The sequence below is a fragment of the Pholis gunnellus genome, assembly GCF_910591455.1.
Source record: "Pholis gunnellus genome assembly, chromosome: 1".
In the NCBI taxonomy this organism is placed as follows: Eukaryota; Metazoa; Chordata; class Actinopteri; order Perciformes; family Pholidae; genus Pholis; species Pholis gunnellus.
The window spans coordinates 21,383,721-21,408,403 of NC_136528.1; the positions used below are offsets into that span (position 1 = coordinate 21,383,721).

The 24,683-nt window shown below is 42.9% G+C and overlaps 1 protein-coding gene across 2 annotated transcripts in view; it reads left to right on the forward strand.

Moving 5' to 3' along the window:
- The window catches only part of sbf2 (SET binding factor 2), a 79,963-nt gene extending 56,240 nt beyond the window's left edge, over positions 1 to 23,723 (forward strand). The window contains exons 18-42 of one of the 2 annotated variants that reach the window (XM_079164275.1): positions 1,686 to 1,856; positions 2,283 to 2,557; positions 3,404 to 3,576; positions 3,858 to 3,931; positions 5,698 to 5,893; positions 6,323 to 6,450; positions 7,106 to 7,281; positions 7,481 to 7,614; positions 7,701 to 7,902; positions 8,310 to 8,506; positions 8,710 to 8,850; positions 10,198 to 10,281; positions 12,058 to 12,132; positions 13,223 to 13,401; positions 14,044 to 14,220; positions 14,599 to 14,700; positions 17,674 to 17,859; positions 18,929 to 19,055; positions 19,580 to 19,707; positions 20,022 to 20,246; positions 20,349 to 20,456; positions 20,565 to 20,758; positions 21,738 to 21,825; positions 21,916 to 22,047; positions 22,340 to 23,723. In XM_079164275.1, the coding sequence (XP_079020401.1) occupies positions 1,686 to 1,856; positions 2,283 to 2,557; positions 3,404 to 3,576; positions 3,858 to 3,931; positions 5,698 to 5,893; positions 6,323 to 6,450; positions 7,106 to 7,281; positions 7,481 to 7,614; positions 7,701 to 7,902; positions 8,310 to 8,506; positions 8,710 to 8,850; positions 10,198 to 10,281; positions 12,058 to 12,132; positions 13,223 to 13,401; positions 14,044 to 14,220; positions 14,599 to 14,700; positions 17,674 to 17,859; positions 18,929 to 19,055; positions 19,580 to 19,707; positions 20,022 to 20,246; positions 20,349 to 20,456; positions 20,565 to 20,758; positions 21,738 to 21,825; positions 21,916 to 22,047; positions 22,340 to 22,438 (3,771 nt within the window). In that variant the 3' untranslated portion in view covers positions 22,439 to 23,723. The remainder of the gene's footprint in view (positions 1 to 1,685; positions 1,857 to 2,282; positions 2,558 to 3,403; positions 3,577 to 3,857; positions 3,932 to 5,697; positions 5,894 to 6,322; positions 6,451 to 7,105; positions 7,282 to 7,480; positions 7,615 to 7,700; positions 7,903 to 8,309; positions 8,507 to 8,709; positions 8,851 to 10,197; positions 10,282 to 12,057; positions 12,133 to 13,222; positions 13,402 to 14,043; positions 14,221 to 14,598; positions 14,701 to 17,673; positions 17,860 to 18,928; positions 19,056 to 19,579; positions 19,708 to 20,021; positions 20,247 to 20,348; positions 20,457 to 20,564; positions 20,759 to 21,737; positions 21,826 to 21,915; positions 22,048 to 22,339) is intronic. The other variant, XM_079164276.1, reaches the window with a different exon arrangement.
- The last annotated feature ends 960 nt before the right edge of the window (positions 23,724 to 24,683 follow it).

Here is a 24,683-nt window from a genome sequence, read left to right on the forward strand (position 1 = left end):
CATGATTTCGCGCAACGCTGCGCTCTGGCACACCACCATGGTCTCTGAACTGAACTATGGGTTTGAAAGTGCCGTAGTCTTGTCATAGTTCTCAAACAATGGCTTTGGTATCGACCTCAAAGCAGAGTATCGATCAGGTTTAGGTTGTCAACATTTAAATGTAATAAGCTTTTGTTTTTAGCCTGATGAATTGGACTCAATTGCCATTTTTTGAGGGATTTATTAGATACATTTTGGGAGGTACAGTTTAATAAAAGGACCACCTTTTGTGTTTGATGTTTATATCTTGAAATCCCTCAAGATTATTGTCTCACCTTCCTTTCCTTTCTTGTTGGCCTCTGTCATTAGTCCGCTGGATATCCTAGTCTCTTTCTTTACGCCTTAAAAACGTCCAAAAGAAGTGGCTTCATTTTTGTAATCTGCCTGCTTCAGTATTAATACTTTTTAAGATGTTTCCCTACGTTTTTCCTCCATTACTTCCGTTTTTATGATCAATTCTGTTGAAAATGTGAAAAGCTAAATATGTCTGAATCATAATGACGAAAGGTTGACTCCCACACTCCCTGCAGGTTATCTGCTGTATGGGCATGAGCTCTCTTTTGTACCGCCTGTCTTGCCAGCTCTCCTCTTGGCCTCTGGCCCATCGCACTGGGAATAGAGCTGTTTTGATTCTGTCTGTTGTAAGTACAGTGACCCCTCTAGTTCTCATCCTTCAAAGGCAAACTGTGGAGTGATAATGGAAACCACTGTATTGTGTCAGGCTCTGGGGAGAGAAATCAGAAGCTAATCAAATAACTTTGAGACGGACAGTTGGTGAATGTTGGTTTGTGGCACCTTGTGCTGAACACCAAGGTGCTCCCGCCTCCCTTAACAGCAGCTCACTGATCCTAAAAGTGCTAAGGATGGGTTAAAAACAGAGATCAAATGTCATGCTTGACTGTAGTTTACAGTATTGGCCAGCATTACTGCCTTCAGCTGAGCACTGTATGTTCTCTCTAGTAGCTGTTTTTGCAAGCAGCAGGTGCTTTACTCTTCAGCCCGCACTAATGAAAAACAACAGCTTCTAAATACATCCAAACACAGAAGGAAAGAGGGGTGGTCCGTTGCTCCATTAGGGTTGTTATCTGTTAAAAAGTTACGACTCGGAAGGAATGATTGATTTCACTTTAAAGCCCACGGCTGACTTTGTTGTGGTTTGCTTTTTTTTTCCACAGCATTTTGGCAAACTGCTTTTCAAGAGGCACTCACTGCAGCCCAAATTCCTTCTTAATGCAGATACCCAATGAGAAATAAACTTGCACTAGGTCTGACTGCCCACAAGTAGAGCGAGGGCTGCAACGATTACGATCCAGTGGGTAACCCAGGACTGAACACAAATATTGCAGGCAGAGGATATATTGACTTTAGACAGGAGCAGCTATCAGTAGAAATACATTGAATATAAGAGATGCTATTACGATAGGACGGTGAAAGGATTAACCCCTTAACATACAGTTTTGGTACACTTTAATTTAAAACAAAGTTCTGTGAAGTTTGTCTGTGTTGCATGTGTTTGTTCTGACTGGGATTGACGAGGTTGCGCATTTTAATTCAGGTTGGCACACCCGAACAAGCCTGCGGAGGTTTGATGTCCTGCAACGCAGACCTCTACTCAAAGGCATAATGAACTATGTTTCGTCTCGCAGAAATTGGCTGCCGGGGTGAACCAGTTTGCCTACACCTGCATTCAGGACCATCCCATCTGGACCAACCAGCAGTTCTGGGAGGCCACTTTCTACAGTGAGGTCCAGAGTCAGATCCGAGCTCTTTATCTTAACACCCCAGAGGGAAAAGACTGCATCACTGCCAGTCTAAAGGTAAGACAGGAAATGTGACCAATATGAGTAGATATTGTGTGAGAATTCATATGAAGTCTGTTTAAACAGAAAATGTCCTATTTCCAGCTTTTTAATTGCTTCTGTACTTTTTCTTTTGTCATGATAAACTAACTCTCTTTGGGTTTTTGGACTGTTGGTTGAACAAAACATGACAGTTAAAGACATAAACCTGATCTTAAATGGATGGATGGATATTTCATTTCTTTGTTAATATTCCTCGTAATTGTGAAGTATGGAATCATTTTCCAAAATATTCAAGTAAAAAAAATGAAAGGGGAAAATCATCCTCTGGTTGAGCTGTTTGCAACTCTGCAGATCGACACTCATCAGCCTTTACTGCGTTTTGAGGGGTCAAACCTTAAATATATCTGTCAAACTCAAACCGTCTGCTCTGACCCTCTCCAGGATGCGGGCCCCGAGCCTGCAGAAGCGGGCAGCGACGAGGAGCACACAGCAATGGCCTTGGCAGCAATGCAGCTGCGTTCATGGCCCGGCCTGAGCAAGGAGAAGCAGCATGAGTTGGTGAAGAACGAGGAGAGCACCGTGTTCAGCCAGGCCATCCACTACGCCAGCCTCATGGTTTACCTGCTCGTCCCTTTGGACACCAGCAAGATCAAGCTGCTCCGTAACGCCCCTGTCGCAGACTGGGAGAGCGGCAGCAACAGCATCGTCACAAACAGGTCAGCACGACGGTTCGCTATCTGAGTAGAGAAAGAACGTAATCAGCTGTTGTTGGATTTTCTTTCACGTGTCTCTACTGTTCACTAAGATCAAACACAGACTGGACTAGAACATATTTTTGGCTTGTTCAGTATTTGTAAGGTAGAACGATCAGTCTTATCTGGAGGAAACCCCCGAGGTAAGGTTTCATGATTTGGGAGTATGTGTTCCTCTTTGAATAAGGTGATGATTGGTATGTGGGCGGATGTGGCGTAAGCCACAGTCTACATGATAGCTTCCTATTCAGCCAAATGGAACACAGTACCTCTCCTGTTTCCGGCCCACATCCATCCTGTGGGCTTACATCGCTACTGCACAAAACAGAGTGAGGCTCATTTACTTCTGTTGGGAAGTTTAAAGCCCTCGGGGCGTCTTCAATGGGGCCAGACTGTACTCACCAAACAAAATAGCAGTGGAAGGGATTTCCGGTGTTCTGCAGTAAGTGTGGAGTGAAATAAATCTGGTGAAGATTCCCCATTTACGTCTTTTCTTGGAATTGGAAGGCATGCAGCCCAAAAAAAAATTGTTGTTCAAAAAGTTAGAAAAACACAATGTTATTATTTAAATTTGTGTTATTTGAGCTTTATTAAACATTTGTTCTGAACACAATGTTGCAATTTTATTTAGTGTTTTGTTTCTATTTCTAATAAGAAGACTGCAACGCTGCAGCCAAGGATTGTTTGTGTGGAAATTTTCTCTCCTTTTTGCCCCAGACTTGTTTGTTTCTCACAGAGGACATTTGGATCTCATCATTTGGATCTCTCATGGCTCATTTTCATTGTGTCGTCATGTGTGTTTTTTTACAGCATTGCCGGTAGCGTTGCAGAAAGCTTTGACACGGAAAGCGGGTTTGAGGACTCTGAGAACAGCGATGTGGCCAACTCTGTGGTCAGGTTCGTTGCCCGCTTCATCGACAAAGTGTGCACAGAGAGCGGAGTAACCCAGGAACACATCAAGAGCCTGCACAGCATGATCCCAGGTACAGCGCCCACAGTGTTCACTCACATGCTGCCGCTGTCTTAATTCCTGCAGCTTTACGCAGAGTAACTCTTGTGCGTGCGTATTCTCAGTTTAGACCAACAGCAAACAGAGGACTCTGAGGTGATTAACTCCTGACATCGTAAATGGCCTTAAAATCTGTAAATACACACTCTGGTTGTAAGAGCGTGTGCACATACATGTGTTTCTCTGTACCAGCTCTGTGTGTGCAAGCACTTGTGTATGTACATATGGTAGCTGACCCCAACTTGTGACCCACAGGCATCGTCGCTATGCAGATGGAGGCTCTGGAGGCGGTTCACAGAGAGAGCAGGAGGTTACCTCCCATTCAGAAGGCGAGTGTTGCTCTATTCTTGGCTGCTGGGGCATCAGTTGTATGTACAGTGTATACTGGAGATAATTGAATCTCGTTTTTTCCTTCCCAATACTGATTCCAATACCCTGAACTTGCGCATTGGCCAGTACCACGTACTGATCTAATACCAGTGTGTTAAAAACGGAAACAAGACATAATTCCCTCTCTAATGTCTATTTCATATTGCTGTGAGAACAATACCCGATGCCTGATGCAGCAGTTTAAGCTGTATCAGAGGCATTTCTGACACTGGTATCTGCTTCAGAACAACTCTAGTGTATATACAAACATACAGCCTGGTTAGACTTTAAGATCGAAGTTAAATGTCTGCTTCAAAATATGCAAAGTGCCGATCTCGTCTAATGTTTTCCAGTCATCATCGCACTTCAGATTTTACCAGTAGGTCTTTTGGACCATGCTATGCTACATGTCTGACAGCTCTTGATAATTCCTCTCGTACACACTCATACACACAGACAAACACCGTGCCAGCACTGCTTTGGGAGCAACCTGGAGACCGTGGTGAGCAGTCTGGGCAGATTGTCTGTGGTACTTTGTGCGGCTAACCTCTCACATGTTTATGTGTTGGACAAAGCTTCCACACTGGCCTGCTAGCTGCAAGCAGCATGCCAACAAATACTAAAATGTGTGTAAACACCACTGACTCTGGATTTCTGACAAGTCTGAATAGTGGTAGTAGTGGTAGGTTTAACACAAAGAGGCAAAGCAATGAATGCGTTTAAGGTGCAGCTCTAATAAGAAGCCGAGCTTGTGGCAGTAATGAGGTGCAGAGGGACTATTTTCTTGGTCCCGCTGTCCATTCAAAGACGGATTCAAGAAGCTCTTATTATCCCCTGGCCAGACCTCAACTCCCCCAGATTGGCTGTGGCCTTTAATGGGAAAGGCTGTGAATGATCTAATGTCCCTCCTCGTTCATATTTGTGGCAGTGGAACAACTGAGTGTTTCTCTACTGGACTTGGAGGCCAGAAGGAGCTGAAGCAACACGGGGTGCAGACTTGACTGTTGTTAGTTACTAAGTAGAATAAAAATAAAGCGAATATATGTGGCATTTTGAGTTAAACCTTTCCTGCATTATAGTTGTCTGCCAGTGATTTGTTGATGTGTCTTTCACATTGTGTGAGTTTGAAGCATCAGAGTTGTGCTGTATCTTCTGCCCCACTGGGAAAAAAAACCCTGATATGAATTGAGGAACAGGTCATAAGCCTTGTTTTATAAGTAAAACGCATCATGTACAGTATATCTTACTATGCATATCTCAAAAACAGAAAAGTGAGTTAAAACATCAGAGCAGTTTTTATTTAGTTAACAGATCACGAGTTTTGCTTGGAGGGTTGAAATGGTAAATAGGTCTGTACAGAGAGTAGGAATTAGTTTGTTTTTTAGATTGCAATTTAATGCTCTGTGTGTGTGTGTGTGTGTGTGTGTGTGTGTGTGTGTGTGTGTGTGGGTGTGTGCGCTTTTGATGATGACGTGCATGTGATGCTTAAATGCGTCCAGCACGGTTATGTGGTGCTGTAACTTCATATTCTAATGATGTCTTGATTTTCTTGATTTTTGGAATCTGATCCTCTGACGCAAATGCTTTTGCTGAATCCCTAGTTTAGAGCACTTTACAATCAATGTAGAACACCTCAATCTAATCTCCGACGTGCTCCATAGACGGGTACAATTTGTGGGTATCGGTCTGTCCTTACACTTAACGGGTTGTGTTTTAATCCCTTCAGCCTAAGATTCTGCGTCCAGCACTGCTTCCTGGAGAGGAGTTGGTGTCCGAGGGGTTGCGGGTGCTTCTGGACCCTGACGGCAGGGAGGAGGCAACTGGGGGTCTCCTGGGGGGCCCTCACATCCTGCCAGCAGAGGGAGCCCTCTTTCTCACCACATACCGCATCATTTTCAAAGGCACCCCCCATGATCAACTGGGTAAATACTGAACCACAGCAACACTAGCTTTTAGATCTCAATGATATGAAATATTACTTTTTTTATTTCTTTGCTAATTTTCAATGTTTGTATTATAAATACTCTTGTAAATAAATAACTTTTCGATTTTGTTTTTATAAAAAGCTATTTTTTACTTGGACAGAAGTGTATTTTTTGTTGCTTCGCCATCGTATAATATAATTATTTAAAACATAAATATTATGAACCTATATATAGACCGTACCCTGGTAAACCATACTCTTCATCACTGTAATGTTCCTTCTAAACCGTAACATTTATCAGTAGGTGGTGAAGGCTATGCCATCGGTGTGTGAATGGGTGAATGACATGTGGTGTCGAAGCGCTTTGAGTGGTCGGAAGGCTAGAAAGTCCATTTGCCTTTTATCATTTGTTGCTATATGCGTCCAGTGGGGGAGCAGGCAGTGATCAGAGGCTTCCCAGTGTCCACGCTGATCAAAGAAAAGAAGATCAGCATCCAGAACCAGCTGCAGCAGAACATGCAGGAAGGCCTGCAGCTCCGCTCTGCTTCATTTCAGGTAAACGCTGAAACACACTCCACTCTTATGTTAGTCTGGTATGAACACAAGTTACCAAAGATCCTTAATAGATGGGTGGGAACAATGCAGTGTGTTTAGTTAATGTGGCTTTGTTCTAGATTTTAGATTTTGAAATTTCCCCCAGACATTAAATCCACATCATTTTATTAACATAAGTTGTAACACTTGAAATAATAATTAACAATCTGTGCAGCACATCTTCCAGAAACCCCCACTGTCTCGTGTTTTATAACATGAATTCTTAGAATCAAAGAGAAAAGCCATTTTCAGCCAAGCATGTGTTTTTAGTCTTTACATGTACTGCTGTAAAAGTTTTTATGGTTCATTCCTATCTTTTTATTAACATGGATGAGGAAAGTGACCATGTTCTTGGATTGTATGTCACTTGGCCCATGTGGACATCTCTTTAGTGTAGGATTGCGCGTGCGTGCGTGCGTGCGTGCGTGCGTGCGTGCGTGCGTGCGTGCGTGCGTGCGTGCGTGCGTGCGTGCGTGCGTGCATGTGTAAATGTACTTTTGACCAACGCTCTACAATTAACGATGGCCTCAACACACGTTTCTTTGGTTGGACTGAATGTGAATATGAAATGTTTACTGTGTTGTTAAATAGTCAGTTTCCCTTAAATCTCTTACAGCTGATAAAGGTGGCTTTTGATGAGGAGGTGAGCTCAGAGATGGTGGAGATTTTCAGAAAGCACCTGCAGAGGATTCGCTACCCACAGTCCATCTTCAGCTCCTTTGCTTTTGCAGCAGGACAAACAGCACCTCAGCTAATCCTTCCAAAACAAAAAGAGAGGAACACTGGCTTCAGGTTTGTGGTGCGGCTTTTCAGCAACAACAAGCGCTGGACTGACTGGTTATTGTCAACATCACCTATTTCAAGGGACATCTGAAATATGAATGGACATAAATACATCCCTCCGCAGTTTGTTTCTCCTCTGTAACTCCAGTTTTGATGCTGAAATTGCACACAGTAAATCATATTGCTGTCTGCCCTGCACTCCTCACAGAACGCTGTCCAAAACTATTGTCAAGGGAGCGAAGAGGGCGGGAAAGATCACCATGGGCCGTGGCAGCCAAACCACACTGAAGAAGAACGACAGAGGCAGCAGGATGACCTGGCATGAAGATGATGATGTTTCAAGTGAGATGAATGACACATTTGCCTGTAAAAGTGTGGAGGGAGATGGAAAACATAACTCAATCTTCCCTCGTTTGTGTGTGTTTCAGTATCGGACGACGGTGAGCCGCCGCCCAGCAGCACTTTGCGAGCATCAGAGAAGTCCACCATGGAGCAGCTGGTGGAGCAGTCCTGTTTCCGTGACTATCAGCGTCTTGGCCTGGGCACCATCACCGCCAGCTCGTCCCGCTCCAAGTCAGGCGAGCAGTTCAGGATCACAGCCGTGAACAGACTCTACTCCCTCTGCCGCAGGTATACACTTCAGGGGCTGGAATCCCGATAAAAGCTAAATATTGTTTTAGCTGCGACAGTGCGGCTAATCCTGTGCTGATTCCACGAAAGTGGAGCACAGCGGTGCTGAGCACATTAGTTTCCAGGATTTGTAGCCCTGCCGAAAGCTTTGTAAGCCTCGATCTCCCAAAAGGCCAGTAAGGAGTCCTCCTTTACCTGACAGATGTTCGACATATCAAATTCAGCCTGCTATACAAAAACACACATGCTGTGACTACTACAGCCATAATCTCACTCAGATCCTGGCTGTATATTCAGCTGCATCTCTGTGCATGAGCAAATGGCTTTGCAGTGGTTTATTGATGCTAGACAATCTATTTTCTAAACACTTGTGCGTTTAAGATTTCCATTCTGTGTCTCTCCGTCAGTTACCCAGGGCTGTTGGTGGTTCCTCAGGCAGTCCAGGACACCAGCTTACACAAAGTGGCCCGCTGCTACAGACACAACCGTCTGCCTGTTGTGTGTTGGAAGCATCCTCGTACTAAAGCCGTGCTGCTCCGCTCAGGAGGCTTCCACGGCAAGAGTGTGGTGGGAATGTTCAAGTCACAGAACCCCTCCTCAACAGGTGTGCATTTACAGTTTTATCATTATGTTGTTTAAGATAATTGACCTCCAGGAGTAACGGCTAACTAAAGCTTGAATAGCTCGCAATTGTTTTGTTTTGTTTTGTTTAGCCAATGAAACAGTTGACTGTGATTCAAAGGGATTTTATGATTTTTATGATCATTATTGTCCATCTAAATCAAAAGTGTTGTGATCTGCCTTTAGCTCCAGCCTCGTCCTCAGATTTATCCAGCAGTCTTGAGCAAGAGAAGTATCTGCAAGCCATCCTCAACTCCATCCCTATTTACTTCAAAATGAACGGAAACAACACCCTGTCCAACCGCTCCCTCATCGGCCTCTCACCAGGTACACTGACCATTATATCCAGATCCTATTCTTATTTATTTGGGATGCTGAAGACCACATTTCTCTCTGCTTCTTCACTATTTAGATCTGCGCCTGGGATTATTTGGATATTTCTAGATTATAGACTCTTCACATTTGTGTGTTATGTTGTTGTGACTTTTGAGTGTTTAGGCCTCTGATGATGCAGTTAACAGCAAGACAATTTTACTTCTGTAAACAGGAAAAGCACAGGTATAAGTAACACATTAATGATGGCTCCTTTCCCTTTAGGTGTCCCATGACATTGAGTCTGCATGCACAGTAGCAGGACTCTGATACTAGAACACCTTAATGGAATACAGACCTCAATGTTATCAATTACTCCAGTATTTGACAAGTCAAAGTGTGCACACACACGTTCTTCTCCAGGATTGGCTGACCCAAAACCAAACCATGACCTTAATAAATACAACTTGCTTTTGTTCAGTGACAAAGCAAACGTAGGTGGATACCTCACATGTCCGATAACTACATATTATTTATCATTAGCGCCCTCAAACCGAAGCTACGTCACCTGACTGCCTGCACCCCTATCTGACCTGAATTTGCTGTGCGATGGCCTCGGCTCTGCCGTGGGAAAAAAAACGAGTTTGTTTGCGAGGAACAAGAGGCCACGAGTTCATTTCTTCTGATAAAGAGAAAAACTGCAGAGTCGCTCTCTTTATTTTTGTTCACTCCAGCTCTGTTTTCTCTCTGCCATCAGGCAATCACTCTCTTCCCTTTTGTGTTTGCTCTGGTCCGCAGCTATTTTTCACCTACTTATCTGTGTGTGTGTGTGTGTGTGTGTGTGTGTGTGTGTGTGTGTGTGTGTGTGTGTGTGTGTGTGTGTGTGTGTGTGTGTGTGTGTGTGTGTGTGTGTGTGTGTGTGTGTGTGTGTGTGTGTGTGAGACAGCAAGAGAGACAGAGACACTGTGTGGGAGAAATACTGTATCTGATATTTGGCAACAAATGGAAGGAAATTTGTACAATAAAAGGATATATAAGAATCACAGGACAACCTGGGGTCACTGCCCATTCATCTCCTCTGACTGGACTGAAGCTGTGTCCAGGATGCTCACATACATGCACACACACACACACACACACACACACACACACTCTCTCATTTAACCATCATGTATCTTCTGTTTAAAGCACTCAGACCATGTTTAAGGCTCTTAATGGGAAAATTGGATATAGCTCAATTCTACAGTGTCACAATGAGTTCAAACTGAGCCAAAAGGCAAAACTAATCATTGCAATGAGTTTTGTTTTTGCATGTAGAAGGGAATGCACATCTGTCATCTTGTCTGAATGTTTTGTCTTCAGGCAGTGACAGGAGGACATCCAGGATGCCAAAGATGGCTCCTGTCCATTTAGACCTCCCATTCTCAAACAGCTTTACCAGAGGAGGTGAGTGTTGTTCTCCTTTTCCTAATTAGAACGTCCACATGTGTCCTCCTGCTGCCAGGTGGAATATGAAACACCAGAACCAGTCATCTGTAAGAATGTAGTTACGAATGTGTTTTAGCATCCTCTAGTCTCTTGAGGAAAGTTACAAGAAGGGGCTTCATTCATTTTTCTCACATTTTGGACAATCACAATAGTTTATAGAGGTTGGTTTGCCAGCGCGCCTGGTTATTCCAGATGTTCTGCCCGGGTCTCTTCTGTCCACTCGGGTCACGTGCTCCCATGATTCTCTTGTCATAAAACATAAAAATTGTGCGCGAATGTGTTGTTGCACTAAAATCACACTCCTGAAGACAAAAGTATGCAACTAAATCAAAGACATCCTGGAAGGATTCTGATCGTATTGAAGCACTCTTCTTGTAATAGATGATATTGCTGCGATTTTGGAAAGTTGGATACATTTATGAGACTGTGTGAGCCATTGCCTATAGCCCACATACTTAATGTTTACATTAGTGGCAAATGTTGATAGAGATTTTCATTTTAATATGTCTAAAAGTTAACTTTCTCCACAATGAATGCAGACTTTCGACTGTAATGTTTGTAGTTATAATACCATGACTATAATGCCTGAATGTGAGAAAACATGATTAAACTGAATATTAGTGAATATAGAGAGCAAGAGTGAGACAAAGGGTCAAATAAACTAAATACAACCAAGAGTATTTTCAGTCAAAAAACGATAAACGGATGCTGAAAATAATTTGAGCCTTAGTGCCTGAAGTGAAAGTATCCGAGTGTTGAGGATCGGTGGCTGACAGCTTACACTTTATTAACTATCTGGTAATCATGTGAAGTAGAACAGAAACTCACCGCCACATAAACCTCGTATGTTCTTGTGACCCGTAGTGAATGTAATCTCGCAGATTAAAACTCAGTATGCTGTTAAATGGACACGACTTCACTAATGTGTTGACTGGAACATGAACTCATCAGAAGAATCCGTCAGGACTGAGTGTTTTGTCTCAGCCAGATGTTGTGCTTGTTGCCGGTGCCTGCCAGTGTGATGTGTTAGTCAGATGAATGACTCAGGACTAAAAAGGATGACACATCACTTCTGATTCCCAAAAGCATGGAAGTTTCAGGATCATCACTGATATGCCAGATTTCCAAAGAAAGTGGCGCAAATGAAGTGATTTGATTTAGCCAACAGTTCAACTCTATCTGAGAACAACTGTATATTACTTATAACATTATAATATCATGTTCTAATCACATTAATAATGCAGATGGAGGCATATAGCAAATGAAAAGAGATGTAGCAACATATCAAAGATCCCAACAGAGAGAGAATATTTGTATTCCTGCTCTTAAGACACAGATCTGCTTCAGTAAATCCCACCTCTGTGAACATGTCTCCACCTGAGGAGAGAACAACTGGCATGTAAACTGTGACTCCAGTCTGGTGCACCTGATACAGATAAAAGACATCACAGGTTGTGTCACATCTGTTCCTGATAAAGTGGCACAAAAGTCTTTGTTTTCATGCCATCAATCATAACCATGGACACACATATTCATGCATGCTGTGACAGTCATTCTCTTGATCATTGAAAGATAACTTAATGTGGATCAACTCTTCATTTGCATGTTTCTGATACGGTTAGTAGAGCAGGTGGTGATGTCCGTATGATGTTGACACGATTTTTTTTTTTTCATGCCTCTTTCCCTGCCCTCATCTTTTTTTTCTCTCTACTTCCTGTACAAACAACCGCCCAGTCCTTGAGTACAGAGATAAACTTTTCACTCACTCAAACCCAAAACCTGCCAGTAAGGAGAGAATCCACCATCAAGGTAATCTGCCTCTCTCCCCTGCTAGTCCTCTTAATGCGCTCATTATCTCTCTCTACGGCATCTTCCAAGCATCATCCTTTATTTTTCCTTTTCTAACCTACACAGAAGCTCACTAACCAGGTTCACTTCACCACGCTTCAAACCCCTTACAAAGACCTTGTGAGACGTAGTACTACTAATCATGTCTGACTTTGCAAGTGCTCTTCTGGGAGCTGTGGTTTTTCACAAACCAAAGTGGCTGCTCTAATGTGGCCTGTTACAAACCGGCCCGGACTGAGGCGGAAAGGAAGCCGTTTGTCATGGCGGACAGGTCGTGAATCACACAAAATGAGGCACCTCTGATCCTGTAGTGTAATGAAGACAGACTCGAGTGTTCTGAAATTTGACTCGAAGCAAATAGTAGTCGATTAATATCATAATAAAGGTTTTGTTATTGTGTGTTTTTATTGCCTGTTTATCTCTGCGTCATATCAGATAACAGCAGGCTTGTTAATCTTCAATCAGGTGTAAACGGTTACATTATTGATCATATCCATGTCAAGTGTTACCAATAGCGTTTGAAACGTTCCGTATATGACCCCCAAGGATTTGAAGATACCTGCATTAAATGTCCATTTGGTAAAAAGGTGCGTGTGTAACTGCCCTGATTGCAGAAGCAAACATTAGTGGCAGTTGTACATTTGCAACTCATGAGAGCGGAAAGTGATTACTGTGAAAAATCACCTCCTTCCTGATTGTGATTCATGCTGTTTGGAAGGTATTGCATGCCGGTTTTCAGAGAAATGTGCTTCCAGACTTGTTGACTTGCAAAAAAATTCCAATGACTTCTGCTTCTAATATCTCAACACACCCGAATCGCAGAGGCCACTGCTTTGTTGGTGGACTGAAAGAATGCCATAGTCGCTATTGCACTGCTGCGCACGTTAACCTAGTCCGCATGTCATGTGTTGTTCATCGTTCAGTCTTAGTTTGTTTGACAGCATGTGTACATCAACAGACCAGCTCCTGCGTGTGTTTGTGTGTTTGTGTGTGTGTGTGTGTGTGTGTGTGTGTGTGTGTGTGACTTTTGTTTGTGTCCATGTGTTTGCAGGCATGTGGGCTAGCCTGCGCTCCAGCAGCAGACTCAGCCATCACCCGTTGACACCAGACGTGGGCACCAGACTAGCAGGGAAGGATCTGGCGCCCCCTGCAGGTAGCAGCAGTCTGCAGGCGCAGCTCCTGAAACGGCAAGCGGCCCTCTACGTCTTTGGAGAAAAGTCCCATCTAAGGGTGAGAATGAAAAGGAAGCTCGTCTGTGGAGGCTGGGAAGACATTTTGTTGTAAATCCACGTTGTCCAACTTATCAGGTGGACCTCTACAGTCTGATGCGATCCAATCCAACTGCTCATGAAGTCTACTTTTGTAATGTGATGATTTCTTCATAAACTGCATTATATTCAGATGTGTTCTGTGTATTTTGAATCCCTCATTTCAGACACTTTCACCAAAAACAGAAAAGTAACATTTGAATCAGTCTCGTAGGGAATAAGCGAAAATATGTTTCCTCCTGCATACGTATGTGTAAATGAGTTGCACATAAGGAAACCTTTCCATATAGTTAGTCCAATAAAACACCAGTAGGGCCTCAAAATGTCCCATAGATTTGGGGCAACCTGTGGCTTACCGTAGGTGTTCAGACGCCTTGTAGTACATGGTGTACGACAACGCCCCTGGTTCAAGTCTCTCTCGGGGACTTTGTATTGCATCTCTTTTTCCCTCATTTCCTGTCATCTCTGTCTGTTGTCACTAAAGGCATAAAGTACCCCCCCCCCCCCCCCCCCAAATAAAAAAACCTAGAAGGCAGTGTTAATACTGAATGGATTACCGTAATAAAATAAACTTACATGTTAGATATCTTTCTGTGTTTGTCAGGGCCTCAGAGTGGACTCTTCTCTGAACTGTGAACTGGTGCCGGTGGACTTTGCCGACACACGGCAGGTGAAAGCCTCTTTCAAAAAGCTGCTGAGAGCCTGCGCTCCCAGCGCCACCTCGTCCGACTCGGAGGATTCCTTCCTCAAAGCCTTGGGAGACTCTGAATGGATCCTGCAGGTAAACAAGCACGCAAACTACACTGATTTAGCATTTTATAAGGATGTCAGACTCTAAAACTGATGTGAGAACGAGCCAGCAGTCTGCTTTTAATGCTCATCCTGTGTATCAGATTCACATAATGAATAAATCCACTCTGAAGGAAAACAGATTCACAACAGCAGAGTTCTTATCATGCTGGTTATCTGATGGACCCCTGCAGCCTTTTTCCAAACGTTGAACATATCAGAATATATTATCTTTGTGAAAGCCTTCGTAGGCAACAAGCAGCACTCAACAAACAATTTACCAGTAGACCAATGGTAACATATTCACAGAGAGGATTAAGTGTGTGTGTGTGTAAATGTGTTTGAATGCACATATGTTGATCTCCCACAGCTTCACAAGATCCTGCAGCTGGCACTGATACTGGTGGAGCTTCTGGACAGCGGCTCATCTGTTCTCCTCAGCCTGGAGGATGGCTGGGACATTACCACACAAGTGAGAAAAACACACAAATAAGACAATATTTAGGTTCAACGTGGTGTAAAGTTTTTTCTTTCCATCAATGCGTTCTTCTACTAAACTTAATTTGTGTATTCAAAAACCTGAAGGGAAATACAGGAGATTAAAGCAAAGAAGTAATAATATACATTACTGAAGGGTTTTTCACTTGGTGGATGTAGGAGAGCTGGCTTCATAAAATATAGAATAAAGAAGCATTTTTTACTATAAATCTTGATGGAGACTAGGAATGGTCCATGCTTTTAGAAGTCATTAACTTGTAAAATAAATTGTATACTGTATGCGACTATCATCTTGTCAAAAAGTTAATTTATTTTACCGTCGCAGGCGTGGCCTGGTAGTAATGTTACTACCAGGCGCCGGTTAACTCTGTGTGGCACGTTCAGTGCGGGTCTTTGCAGTGTGTGTGTGTGTGTGTGTGTGTGTGTGTGTATATGTGTGTAAGTGCCCCCCCCCCCCCGTATTTTTAGCTGAGAGATGTGTTCAAGCGGTGGAGCATCGTAAAACAGGATTCATTCAAACTCAACAGAAACATCAAACTCACCAAAATGGTCTTTCCTTCCTATGTTCCGGTATTTTTCTTGAAAGACAAATCATTTCATGCATCGCTACATGCCTCCACTGCATCAAATGCCCGTAAACAAAGAAGAGAGACGTTAATACGTGTGTGTGTGTGTGTGAGTGTGTAACCACCACTTCCCTGGTACAAGTCCAGATGGGGGTCCTTGTTACATTTCACTCCTGTCTTTATAATCATAGCAGTTAGTAAAACAAAACACAGGGAACACATGGATCAAAAGAAACACATTAAATCATTTCAACAAACACAAGTACCATCCTGAGTGGAAAGCAGCAATGAAACACCATAATGTGTCCAAGTTACTAAAACTCAGTTCACAATGTCATTCTGTCCCATCCGCATTCAATACACACATGTAGAACACACACTGATTTACATTGTGTTTTGCCAACATTTTTTACTGCAAGCATAACTTGTAAAATGTGAAAGACAATCACTTGTTGAAGATGGTTTTGGTTTTGATGTAAAACAAACAAACACCAGTCAGACTGCACTGGGCCATGTGTGAATCATAAATCCCTGGCACACCTGCTTTTTCTGCTCATCTTATAATCAGCTCTGTCACTGGTGACCCCATAATGCAGAGATAGATTACAAAAGTCTTGTTGGCTCACTGATTTATTTTTTGCTGATTTCCAAAGCTCATGGTTCTGATTTTAAGGCACGCAAACTAAAAGTCCTTTTCGATCCAGATCAGTTGTCTGTATCCATTTCGCATGTTTGCTTTCTGAGCTCATTTTTTCCATGTTGACCTGTTAAAGTGCACATGTTGGTGTTGAAAGTGTGTGTCCTTCAAAAATGTGTTTACTGGCTTTGCAAAGCCCTGGGCTGCTGTGTAAAAGTCCAGTTAGTGGACCCCTTATGCCGGGCACGTGTTCGGCCCGGAGCATCTCTCTCCACGGGCCACCGGCTCCATCACGCCAGGTCCTGATCAGCCCCGGAGAGGCAAATGGGCTCCATACGCTCTGGCTCTCCTGCCTCTGTCCACGGACCACAGACACCCAGCAGACAAAACCCTGTGTTCTGTTTCTCCATCTAAACCCTCTGCCTCTCTCGTATCCTCTCTCATGCCTTGCGTCTTTCTTAAATCCATTCCTCAGTCCGCTGTAGTCTCATAAATAATCTGAGGGGTTTATTTCAGTTCCGGGGTTGCAGGGGGGCAACCACGTTCTCCACCACTCGGGTCTGGAGGTTCTTTGAAAACCTCACGGGGAAGCCATTAACTGATTTTCTCGCTCATTCCACGCGTCAGGGCTCATTAGCTGTGTTGGAGAAGACACGGGCAGGGGAGCAGGCCAAGCATACCGCATGTGTAGAAAAAGTGGTGTTTTGCGGAGTGAGCCTGAAGACTTCGCAACGATGTTCTATAAATGTAATTGATAGCAGATGATCGGTTTAACGTTGCGTTTGTCAGAAGTTGTTGTGCTCAGCGTTTGAAAGGGATGCGAAGCAAAGTCATGCCAAACAAGAAAGGAAAAAAAATGATGCTGACTCGTAATCAAACATGACACTCTGAAACAATTCTGCACCGTGGTGGTGAAACAGCTGCCACTTTCCTTTAGTAGTTAGATATTTAAACCGCTCATTTGCCAAAGTATCAAGGATTTGAAAGCCTGTATATTTAACATAATGGAAAGTATCGTATTCAGTAGATCTCAGTGGCATTGACAGTGGCTTGTTGTTCAAATACTTTTCCACTGAGACAAAATACAGATATACTGGTATCGGCATAAATGTTAGCAGATACTGTAAGTAACAAGAAACAGAGCAGAACAAACGGTTTAGGCAACTAAGAAAGGTTTCACCAATAGATGTGTCAATTCACATCTTAGTCGCAGTTCTTTAGTAACCTCTCACAATGTTGGTTTTGATTTATACAATTATATCAATACCTCAATGTTTTAAACGTTTAAATATCCAACATTCATATAATAAATGTTTTGCTTAAGTTATCAGAAAATGTACACAAATACAACATTACACACTTAATGTTGTCACAGGTCCTCAGAGAGATGCACACATTCCAGTTATTGCATGTTTAAACAGGTTAGTTGTTCACATAGTAGGTCAGCTTTTCTATAAAATGAATTTCCCGTAAAATATAAAGCCGGTGATATTTTCCTGGAGGAACACTATGTTGTATTTTCATATCAACCAAACGTAATTAGGGTACCTTGAACTTTGTTGTTTTGGGGGGGGGTTTTTAAGTAGGCTTTAGGAGGACCAAACACACCACAATCCAGGAGAAACATACACAACAGAATTGTCGTTTTCTTGTTAATTGATGATTGATAATACTGCAGATAGGTATTGTTTGACCCGTCTCTTCCTCACATTTCACTCGCACCTTTTTCTCTTTTTCTCTGCAGGTGGTGTCTTTGGTGCAGCTGCTGAGCGATCCTTTCTACCGGACTCTGGAAGGTTTTCAGGTGCTGCTGGAGAAAGAGTGGCTGTCCTTTGGCCACAAGTTCAGCCAGCGGAGCAACCTGAGTCCCAGCAGCCAGGGCGGCGGCTTTACACCCATCTTCCTGCAGTTCCTGGACTGTGTGCACCAGGTGAGGTTTACCTTCACTACCGCAGGTTCTCCGTACAGGTCATCATCTCCTGCCTCTGCTATGTGACCTCTCTCCACTTCATAACCCCCACATGACTTAACACAATTCATACCGTCTCCATGGGATCATCACATTCCTCAAAAGTGTACAGGCGAGAGGGGTGAAAAAATGCGAGAAATTCAGTGGTCGTTATCTATACATTTGGTTTGGTTTTGCACTTTGCATTCCCAACACTGGGTGTGTAATTTCAACACCGTATTGCACCAGAGAGTGTGCGGGGAGGCTGCTGCCCAGATGGTCCGTGAACCCAGTGATCAGCGCTGAGCTGTCTGCGCTCGCGTGTTTCAGCATCCCTTCACATTTCAGTGCGTGTTTAGAACTTCATGTGGGAAATTGCAGTTTTGGGGATTGGTAGTCTCCAAGAAGGTTTGTGTGTGTGTGTGTGTGTGTGTGTGTGTGTGTGGGGAGGGAAGTGGAGTTAAGAATGAAGCTGATACAGATGTGGTGCAGAAACCTGTGTCCACTATGAAATGCTAACTTTAGAGAATGTTGTGTGTGTGTGTGTCTCCTGGGGTCGCACAGACCCACTCCCATACACTTACATCAACACATAGTTTCTGCATTTGTCTTTTGAAACTGTAAGCCTGGCAGCTAAGACAGTTTGGCAAGGGTCCTGGGGTCTGGAGAGCTGTAAACAGGGGGACAGGGGATTCGGACAAGAGCTGAAAATAGAAGTGCCTCATCTCCAAAACAGCTGTTGTTTTTGCCAATAGACCCAGGTGGCCTCAAATATTCAACGCTTCTCTCTTGTTGGCCACCTCACACTACTGGATGGGAACAATGGGGCTGCAGTCCTGCTGGCTCAGTCTGGATTGTGTCTGGTGGTGATGATATCACTGACCTTTGCCCCCACGAGGACAGCAGACTTTCCTGTTTCTAAACGGTCATTTATGCACTGGAGGGGATGTGAAGCCACAACACAAAGACACAATCCTGCTGTCACACTGTGATCTTCCCTCTGTCTCTTAAATCTAATCTGTATCCATCTTTTCACGTCATGTCTTTGCAGATTTTGGAGCAGCATCCTCTGGAGTTTGAGTTCAATCAGTATTATCTGAAGTTCCTGGCCTATCATCACATCTCTAACCGCTTCAAGAACTTCCTGTTGGACTCAGACTATGAGCGCTTGGAACATGGTCAGTGTCCTTTACTATTTAAACCAGAGGGGGTGGGTTTTTTTCTGTTTTTATACTGCAGAAATGCTGCATTACAATTGTCTGTATGTTACTTTCATATAAGCAGATCCCTTTTTAACCCAGATTAAAAGTGGCACTTTACCATAAAGTTTACATGTAAGGAACAAACTTGATATATACACAAGTCCCCATAACTAAATGAAACCGCATCAGAGGCCTGCAATGTTCACACTAGGTGCACCATGACCAGACATTGTCACAAACTAATTTATGCTGAAAATTAACCAAAAATACTCACTCATGTTTGATTACATGAATTATGAGGTTAGAGGTTGTGGGTTGTGTGTATGCCTGAAGATTAAATGTAGGCTCTCCATTGATGAACATAGCCAGCCAAAACCTTCTCTCATAAACCCTTTTGTTGAATCACAACTTTTAGTACCATAGTGTTGCATCAGCCAAAGCAATCTGCGTGATTAATTGGCCCATGTGCTCAGCAGCTTCTCCTCTTATGTGTTTCGCAGGCACATTGTTTGAGGATAAAGGTGAAAAACAGGCCCGGAGAGGCATCTGTATCTGGGAGGGCATGAACAGGATGCACAGGAGGAGTCCCGTCTTCTTCAACTATCTGTACAGCCCCACAGAGAGCGACGTGAGTGTTTCTGTCTTCCTTTCTGTCCTTCGTGACAGCTACGACTGATTCATGCATGCAAAAGGTGCTGGATCATTTACATGATGTTATATGTATTATTAGAATGTTAATGTCACGGTTATTGTCGTTAATGCCGTTTCTACGTGCAACACTACTACAAACTTAACAAGATGCTCTCTGCAAGACTCACAAATTGTGGGCTTTTTTGATTATCCTCAAACAAGGAATCTATCCGCATGAATGTTACCTTTTTCCACAGTATTTTACATAATTAGATTGGATCTGATTCTCATTCAAACCTTTCTGTGTTGCAGGTGATCCTGAAGCCTTCGATCAGCATCCCCAGCCTGAATAAATGGGACTACTTCACAGACGAGACTCTGTCCACGGGGCCGTGTTACGACTGGGGGATGATGGCTGCGAGGTCGGACAGCTCTGAGGAGGTGCACACTCTCTCCAACAGTAAGAGGAGAATCGTGTGGCCGTGTTACAGCAGCGTGAGCCGCGCCCAGCCTGACGCCATCACCAAACTCCTTACTGTAAGTTGTAACCAAAAAATGTTGATTTGAAGTTTCATCCCATTTGTTCTTGTGTCATGTGACAACATTTGTGGTCTTTCTTGGCTGTTGTTGGTGCTGCAGGACATTGGGAAGCTGGAAGGTGAGCTGAACCAGACCTCTGAGAAATGGCAGACAACTCTGGAGAGAGTCCGGATCAGCATTCAGGAAGACCTCGCCCAAGAAGGAAATGTGAGTGTTATGTTGTATTAATAATAACAGAAACAACAAATCACAGTCGTTTAATTGTGTGAAACTGTTTCCCACTCCCACTTTATCTTCCATCTTGTGTGTTTGTAGCTCCGTAAACAGTCCATGGTGTCCATCTCGGGCCTCATTCCCACGTCCAGCCTGCAGGCTTTCCAGCGGCGCTCCATGCTGCACCTGCCAGACAGCGCGCTGGGCGAAGACCGTAGCACCGCCGCGGCCAATGGGATCAACCGCCGCGCCGCAACACTTTACAACCAGTTCACCCCCAAGAGCGAGGAGAACAGGTGGGTCGTGAACTTCCTGAGTCCTGGAACAAATAAGAAGTTCACATTTAATTCCCTTAAAACTGCTGCCGAGGGGCCAGTCCAGTTTTGGAAGATGAGTCATCGCTGTGATATGTGTGTGTGTGTGTCATGTTTGTGAGGATTGTCTGTACTCTGTGAAACTCTGGGTGTGTAATTTTACAATTACCACGAGGTTAAAGTACAGTCTCTTGGCTCTGATATCTGGAGTTTTTTTATTTGCTCTCTGGAAATACTTCTTGTGTTCTTCATGTTTCAGACGTAAGTTTGAACAGATAAAGTGATTCAGTGATATCAGAAATACTTCATAGTCACTACGTATTTTTAAGCTTAGAACCACTGTCATATTATCCATAGATCATATAATTCTCTAAATTATTCTAATTTCCTGTGTAATACGTAATCATGTTTACTCCCCTGCAATACAGCTGTTGATCCTGATAACTTTGATATTTTGTATATCTGGCCTCTATACACAACGGGAACATAATGTACAAACAGTGGAGTTGTTCTTGAAACATGACAGTCTCCTCTCTATACAACCAAGACTGAGATCAGCAATATTATTTAGGCTCACTGCACTAAATAGTATTTGGGAGTTTTTACTTATCCAACCAATCCTTTGTCAAAATAACAATAGGACAAACTAACTAACCATTCGTGGGAGCGGTAGACCAGCAACTCCCGTGTTCTGCGAGGTAAAATTGCTGTTTTTGTCAAAGGAGGGTAGTGGCTTTAAAGAGAGCGTAGAAAACGTCTTCAGTTCTACGTCAGAAAGTGCCGTCTTTCTAAATTACTTTTTGCTTTTGCCCTCGTCCACAGCCGTACATTGCTTTGCTCCAGACCGCCGTTTACATACAACCCGACAACAAAATATCCAAACTTTAAACACCATCAGCTGCAAAAGGTACAGAGACATAACATCCAGTCCACTCGGATCTCACCGTGTGTTATTCTTCAGGTCTTACGAGGGGATCCTGTATAAACGTGGAGCACTGCTGAAAGGCTGGAAACCTCGCTGGTTTGTATTGGACATAACGAAACACCAGGTGAGCCAAGCCACACCGCATTCATGTTGAAGAAAAACCTCAACCCTCACCTGAGTGACGGGCTGCAGCTTAACGTTCACGTCTTCACAGATGAGGTACTACGACACCGGGGAGGACACAAACTGCAGAGGCCACATCGATCTGGCCGAGGTGGAGTCTGTAATGATCGCCACGCCCACTATAGGAGCTCCCAAACACATCAGTGAAAAAGCTTTCTTTGACGTGAGTAAAAGTTTGTTTTACGATGTCTAGACGGGAGGTTAGCCAATTGTGGGTCGTACTCATTCAATCGCACAATACCGCAGTGGTCGTTGCAGAGATATTCTAGTTAAATATTGAACTATTAGTATTTACTGACATTGACAAGTACATCTCACACACTACAAAAATAAGACCTGATGCATAAAGATAGTGGCGCAAAGATGAACCTTTGTGTCAGTTATTGTGTTGCCCATTCAAGTCTGTTCTGTCACTTTGGTCCACATTTAACCCTTGTTGTCTGATACCTCTGTAGCTGAAGACCAGCAAGCGAGTGTACAACTTCTGCGCTTCTGACGCGCCCAGCGCTCAGCTGTGGATGGACAAGATCCAAAACTGCATCTCTGATGCTTGAGCGGTGAACCTCGGAGCCTGAACACTGACGTCAACATCATGAACATTAGAGGCGGCATCAGGTGGCTGAGAGCAGAGACACCCGCTCGACTCAGCTTTTAGATGTCTTTAATTCGGGGACCACAGTGAACAAAGTGCCTGCTCGTGGAGAATAATTACTGATCATCCACCTCTCTGCCTGTTGTTACTTAGCAGCTGTTCGGGCTGTCGCCTCTCTGCTTCAGTTGGCGTAGATCAAACGCATTCGTCTCTGCGGTCAGCTCTCTCCTCCACGCCTCCAACAGGGATGAAGTGAAGATAAGCTGATGTTTGAGGGGACTGCACTTCCAAGGAAATGCTATCCTACTTAAGCTGTAAATAGATCAAAGCAATATCACTGGCCAATCAAACTGTGGGTTCAATTTTAGACTTAAAAACATGTAGAAAATAGCCTATAAAATAATTTCTATCGGATATTTTACTACGAGGAAAAGGTTATTGCTGCTTAAACAAACGTATGAACTGCCAAAAACTCAGAGATTATAATGCACAACATGAAAAAGCAATTTCTTTGCACTTAGCTCTAAAGTATGCACTCCTTATCAAATATAAATTTCTAACAGATGCAGACAGTGAGGCTAAAGGCATTACTTTACAATGTACATACATTTCCTCCAGACAGATTAAATGAAAAGAATTTGCACAGTGAGTTCAAAATGAGTTACCTGACATTTTTCTATTTAAATACGTGATTTTCTTTTCTCTATTTTGTTGAATGTTTTATTGACTTCTGGATAACACGTGTCTCATGTAATGTAAATTATTATTTTTTATTAAAAGTGTAACTGTGTAAGTGTGGTGGCTTTATGTTTTCCTGTAAATACCTGAGTGACATTTCATTTTATATACTGTATGATGTTCTGAACATAAGCATACTTTTCTAACCTTAATTCTAATGTGACCAACAAGTCTTTTTTTTATGTGTCGTTACCGGTGCAAAAACCTGAGTGGCCTGTTTCCCGTTTGTGATGAAACATTGTTCTGAAAATGAAAATGGAGACAATTCTTTTGTTGTTGTTGTTGTTGTTGTTGTCCAGGCAGGCTCTGTCTTTTAAGGGCTTTTAAGGAATTGAATGAATATATCATGTAGGACATTGTGGTTTTCTGAGATCCTCGTCTTGTCTGTCTGTGCAACCGATAAAAAAATGAAACTACTCAAAGATTTCGGAGGCTTTTTTTTGTTACTGTATCTTTGTACCATGTTTTGTGATGACACTAATATTTTGAAATAAACCAAACATACTTGAAACTACCCGTTGCTTGTGTTCTTGTTTAAGTGAGTTAATACCAAAAAGGTTTGCTCGTTTATTGTGTAAAAGTAGTAATACCACAAAGTAAAAATAAGTAAAAGTCCTGCATTTAAAGTTTTATTGATGTGAAAGTACAGACCTATTACCAACAAATTGTATTCAAGCAAAAGTATATATGTATTATTAGTTGTGAAGGTTATATCTATCATATTATTACTGATGCATTAAAGAAGCTAGTGGCTTTGCATGTTTTAGCCCATTTATTAGATATCAGCTATAAGTGCTTTTGCATCACAACTAACACTTTTTCAATTGACTTTCAATTACTTTACAGAAATGAAATACCGTGGGACAAATGCATCAAAACATCCAATCGTGCACAGAATTAATTGAAACGGTAACACATGTTTTGTCAAGGAAGGACAAAGTGGTGTCATCATTTAACATGTACACTTCTGTATTAAGGAGGACCTGAAGGCCAGGCTTAACCTGAGCCGACTCTCCCAATAGAAGATGGTCAAGCCTTCAGATACCCAAAAAAATGTCGCATTCAAGTGCTCCTCTTTAACTTGTGATGTAAAGACAGTTTATTAACAAGCCCTTGCCCACAGTGGGCCTGCACAGGCATGTTTGCTGGACACTGAAATGTTTCTATGAGATGGTTGATGGACCTTTGGTCGTTAACACCTGCTAATTGATTGCCAGAAAATTTCTGTTCCTTCAGGGTGAATTTTAATAACGTTTGTGATCCCTCAATGTTTCATGTAAGGTCACGATGTCCAATTTTCAATTTGTCCAATACCTGCAAAACGTTTTACATAGTTATTTAGTTAGTTATTATTAGTGCTATATTCCATACCTCAAATGTTAGCATGCTAACAAGCTAAACTAAGCCTTTTTATTGTGCTGCCAGCATCACAATGGGCCATAAGATACAGGAAGAAAACTTAGACCATT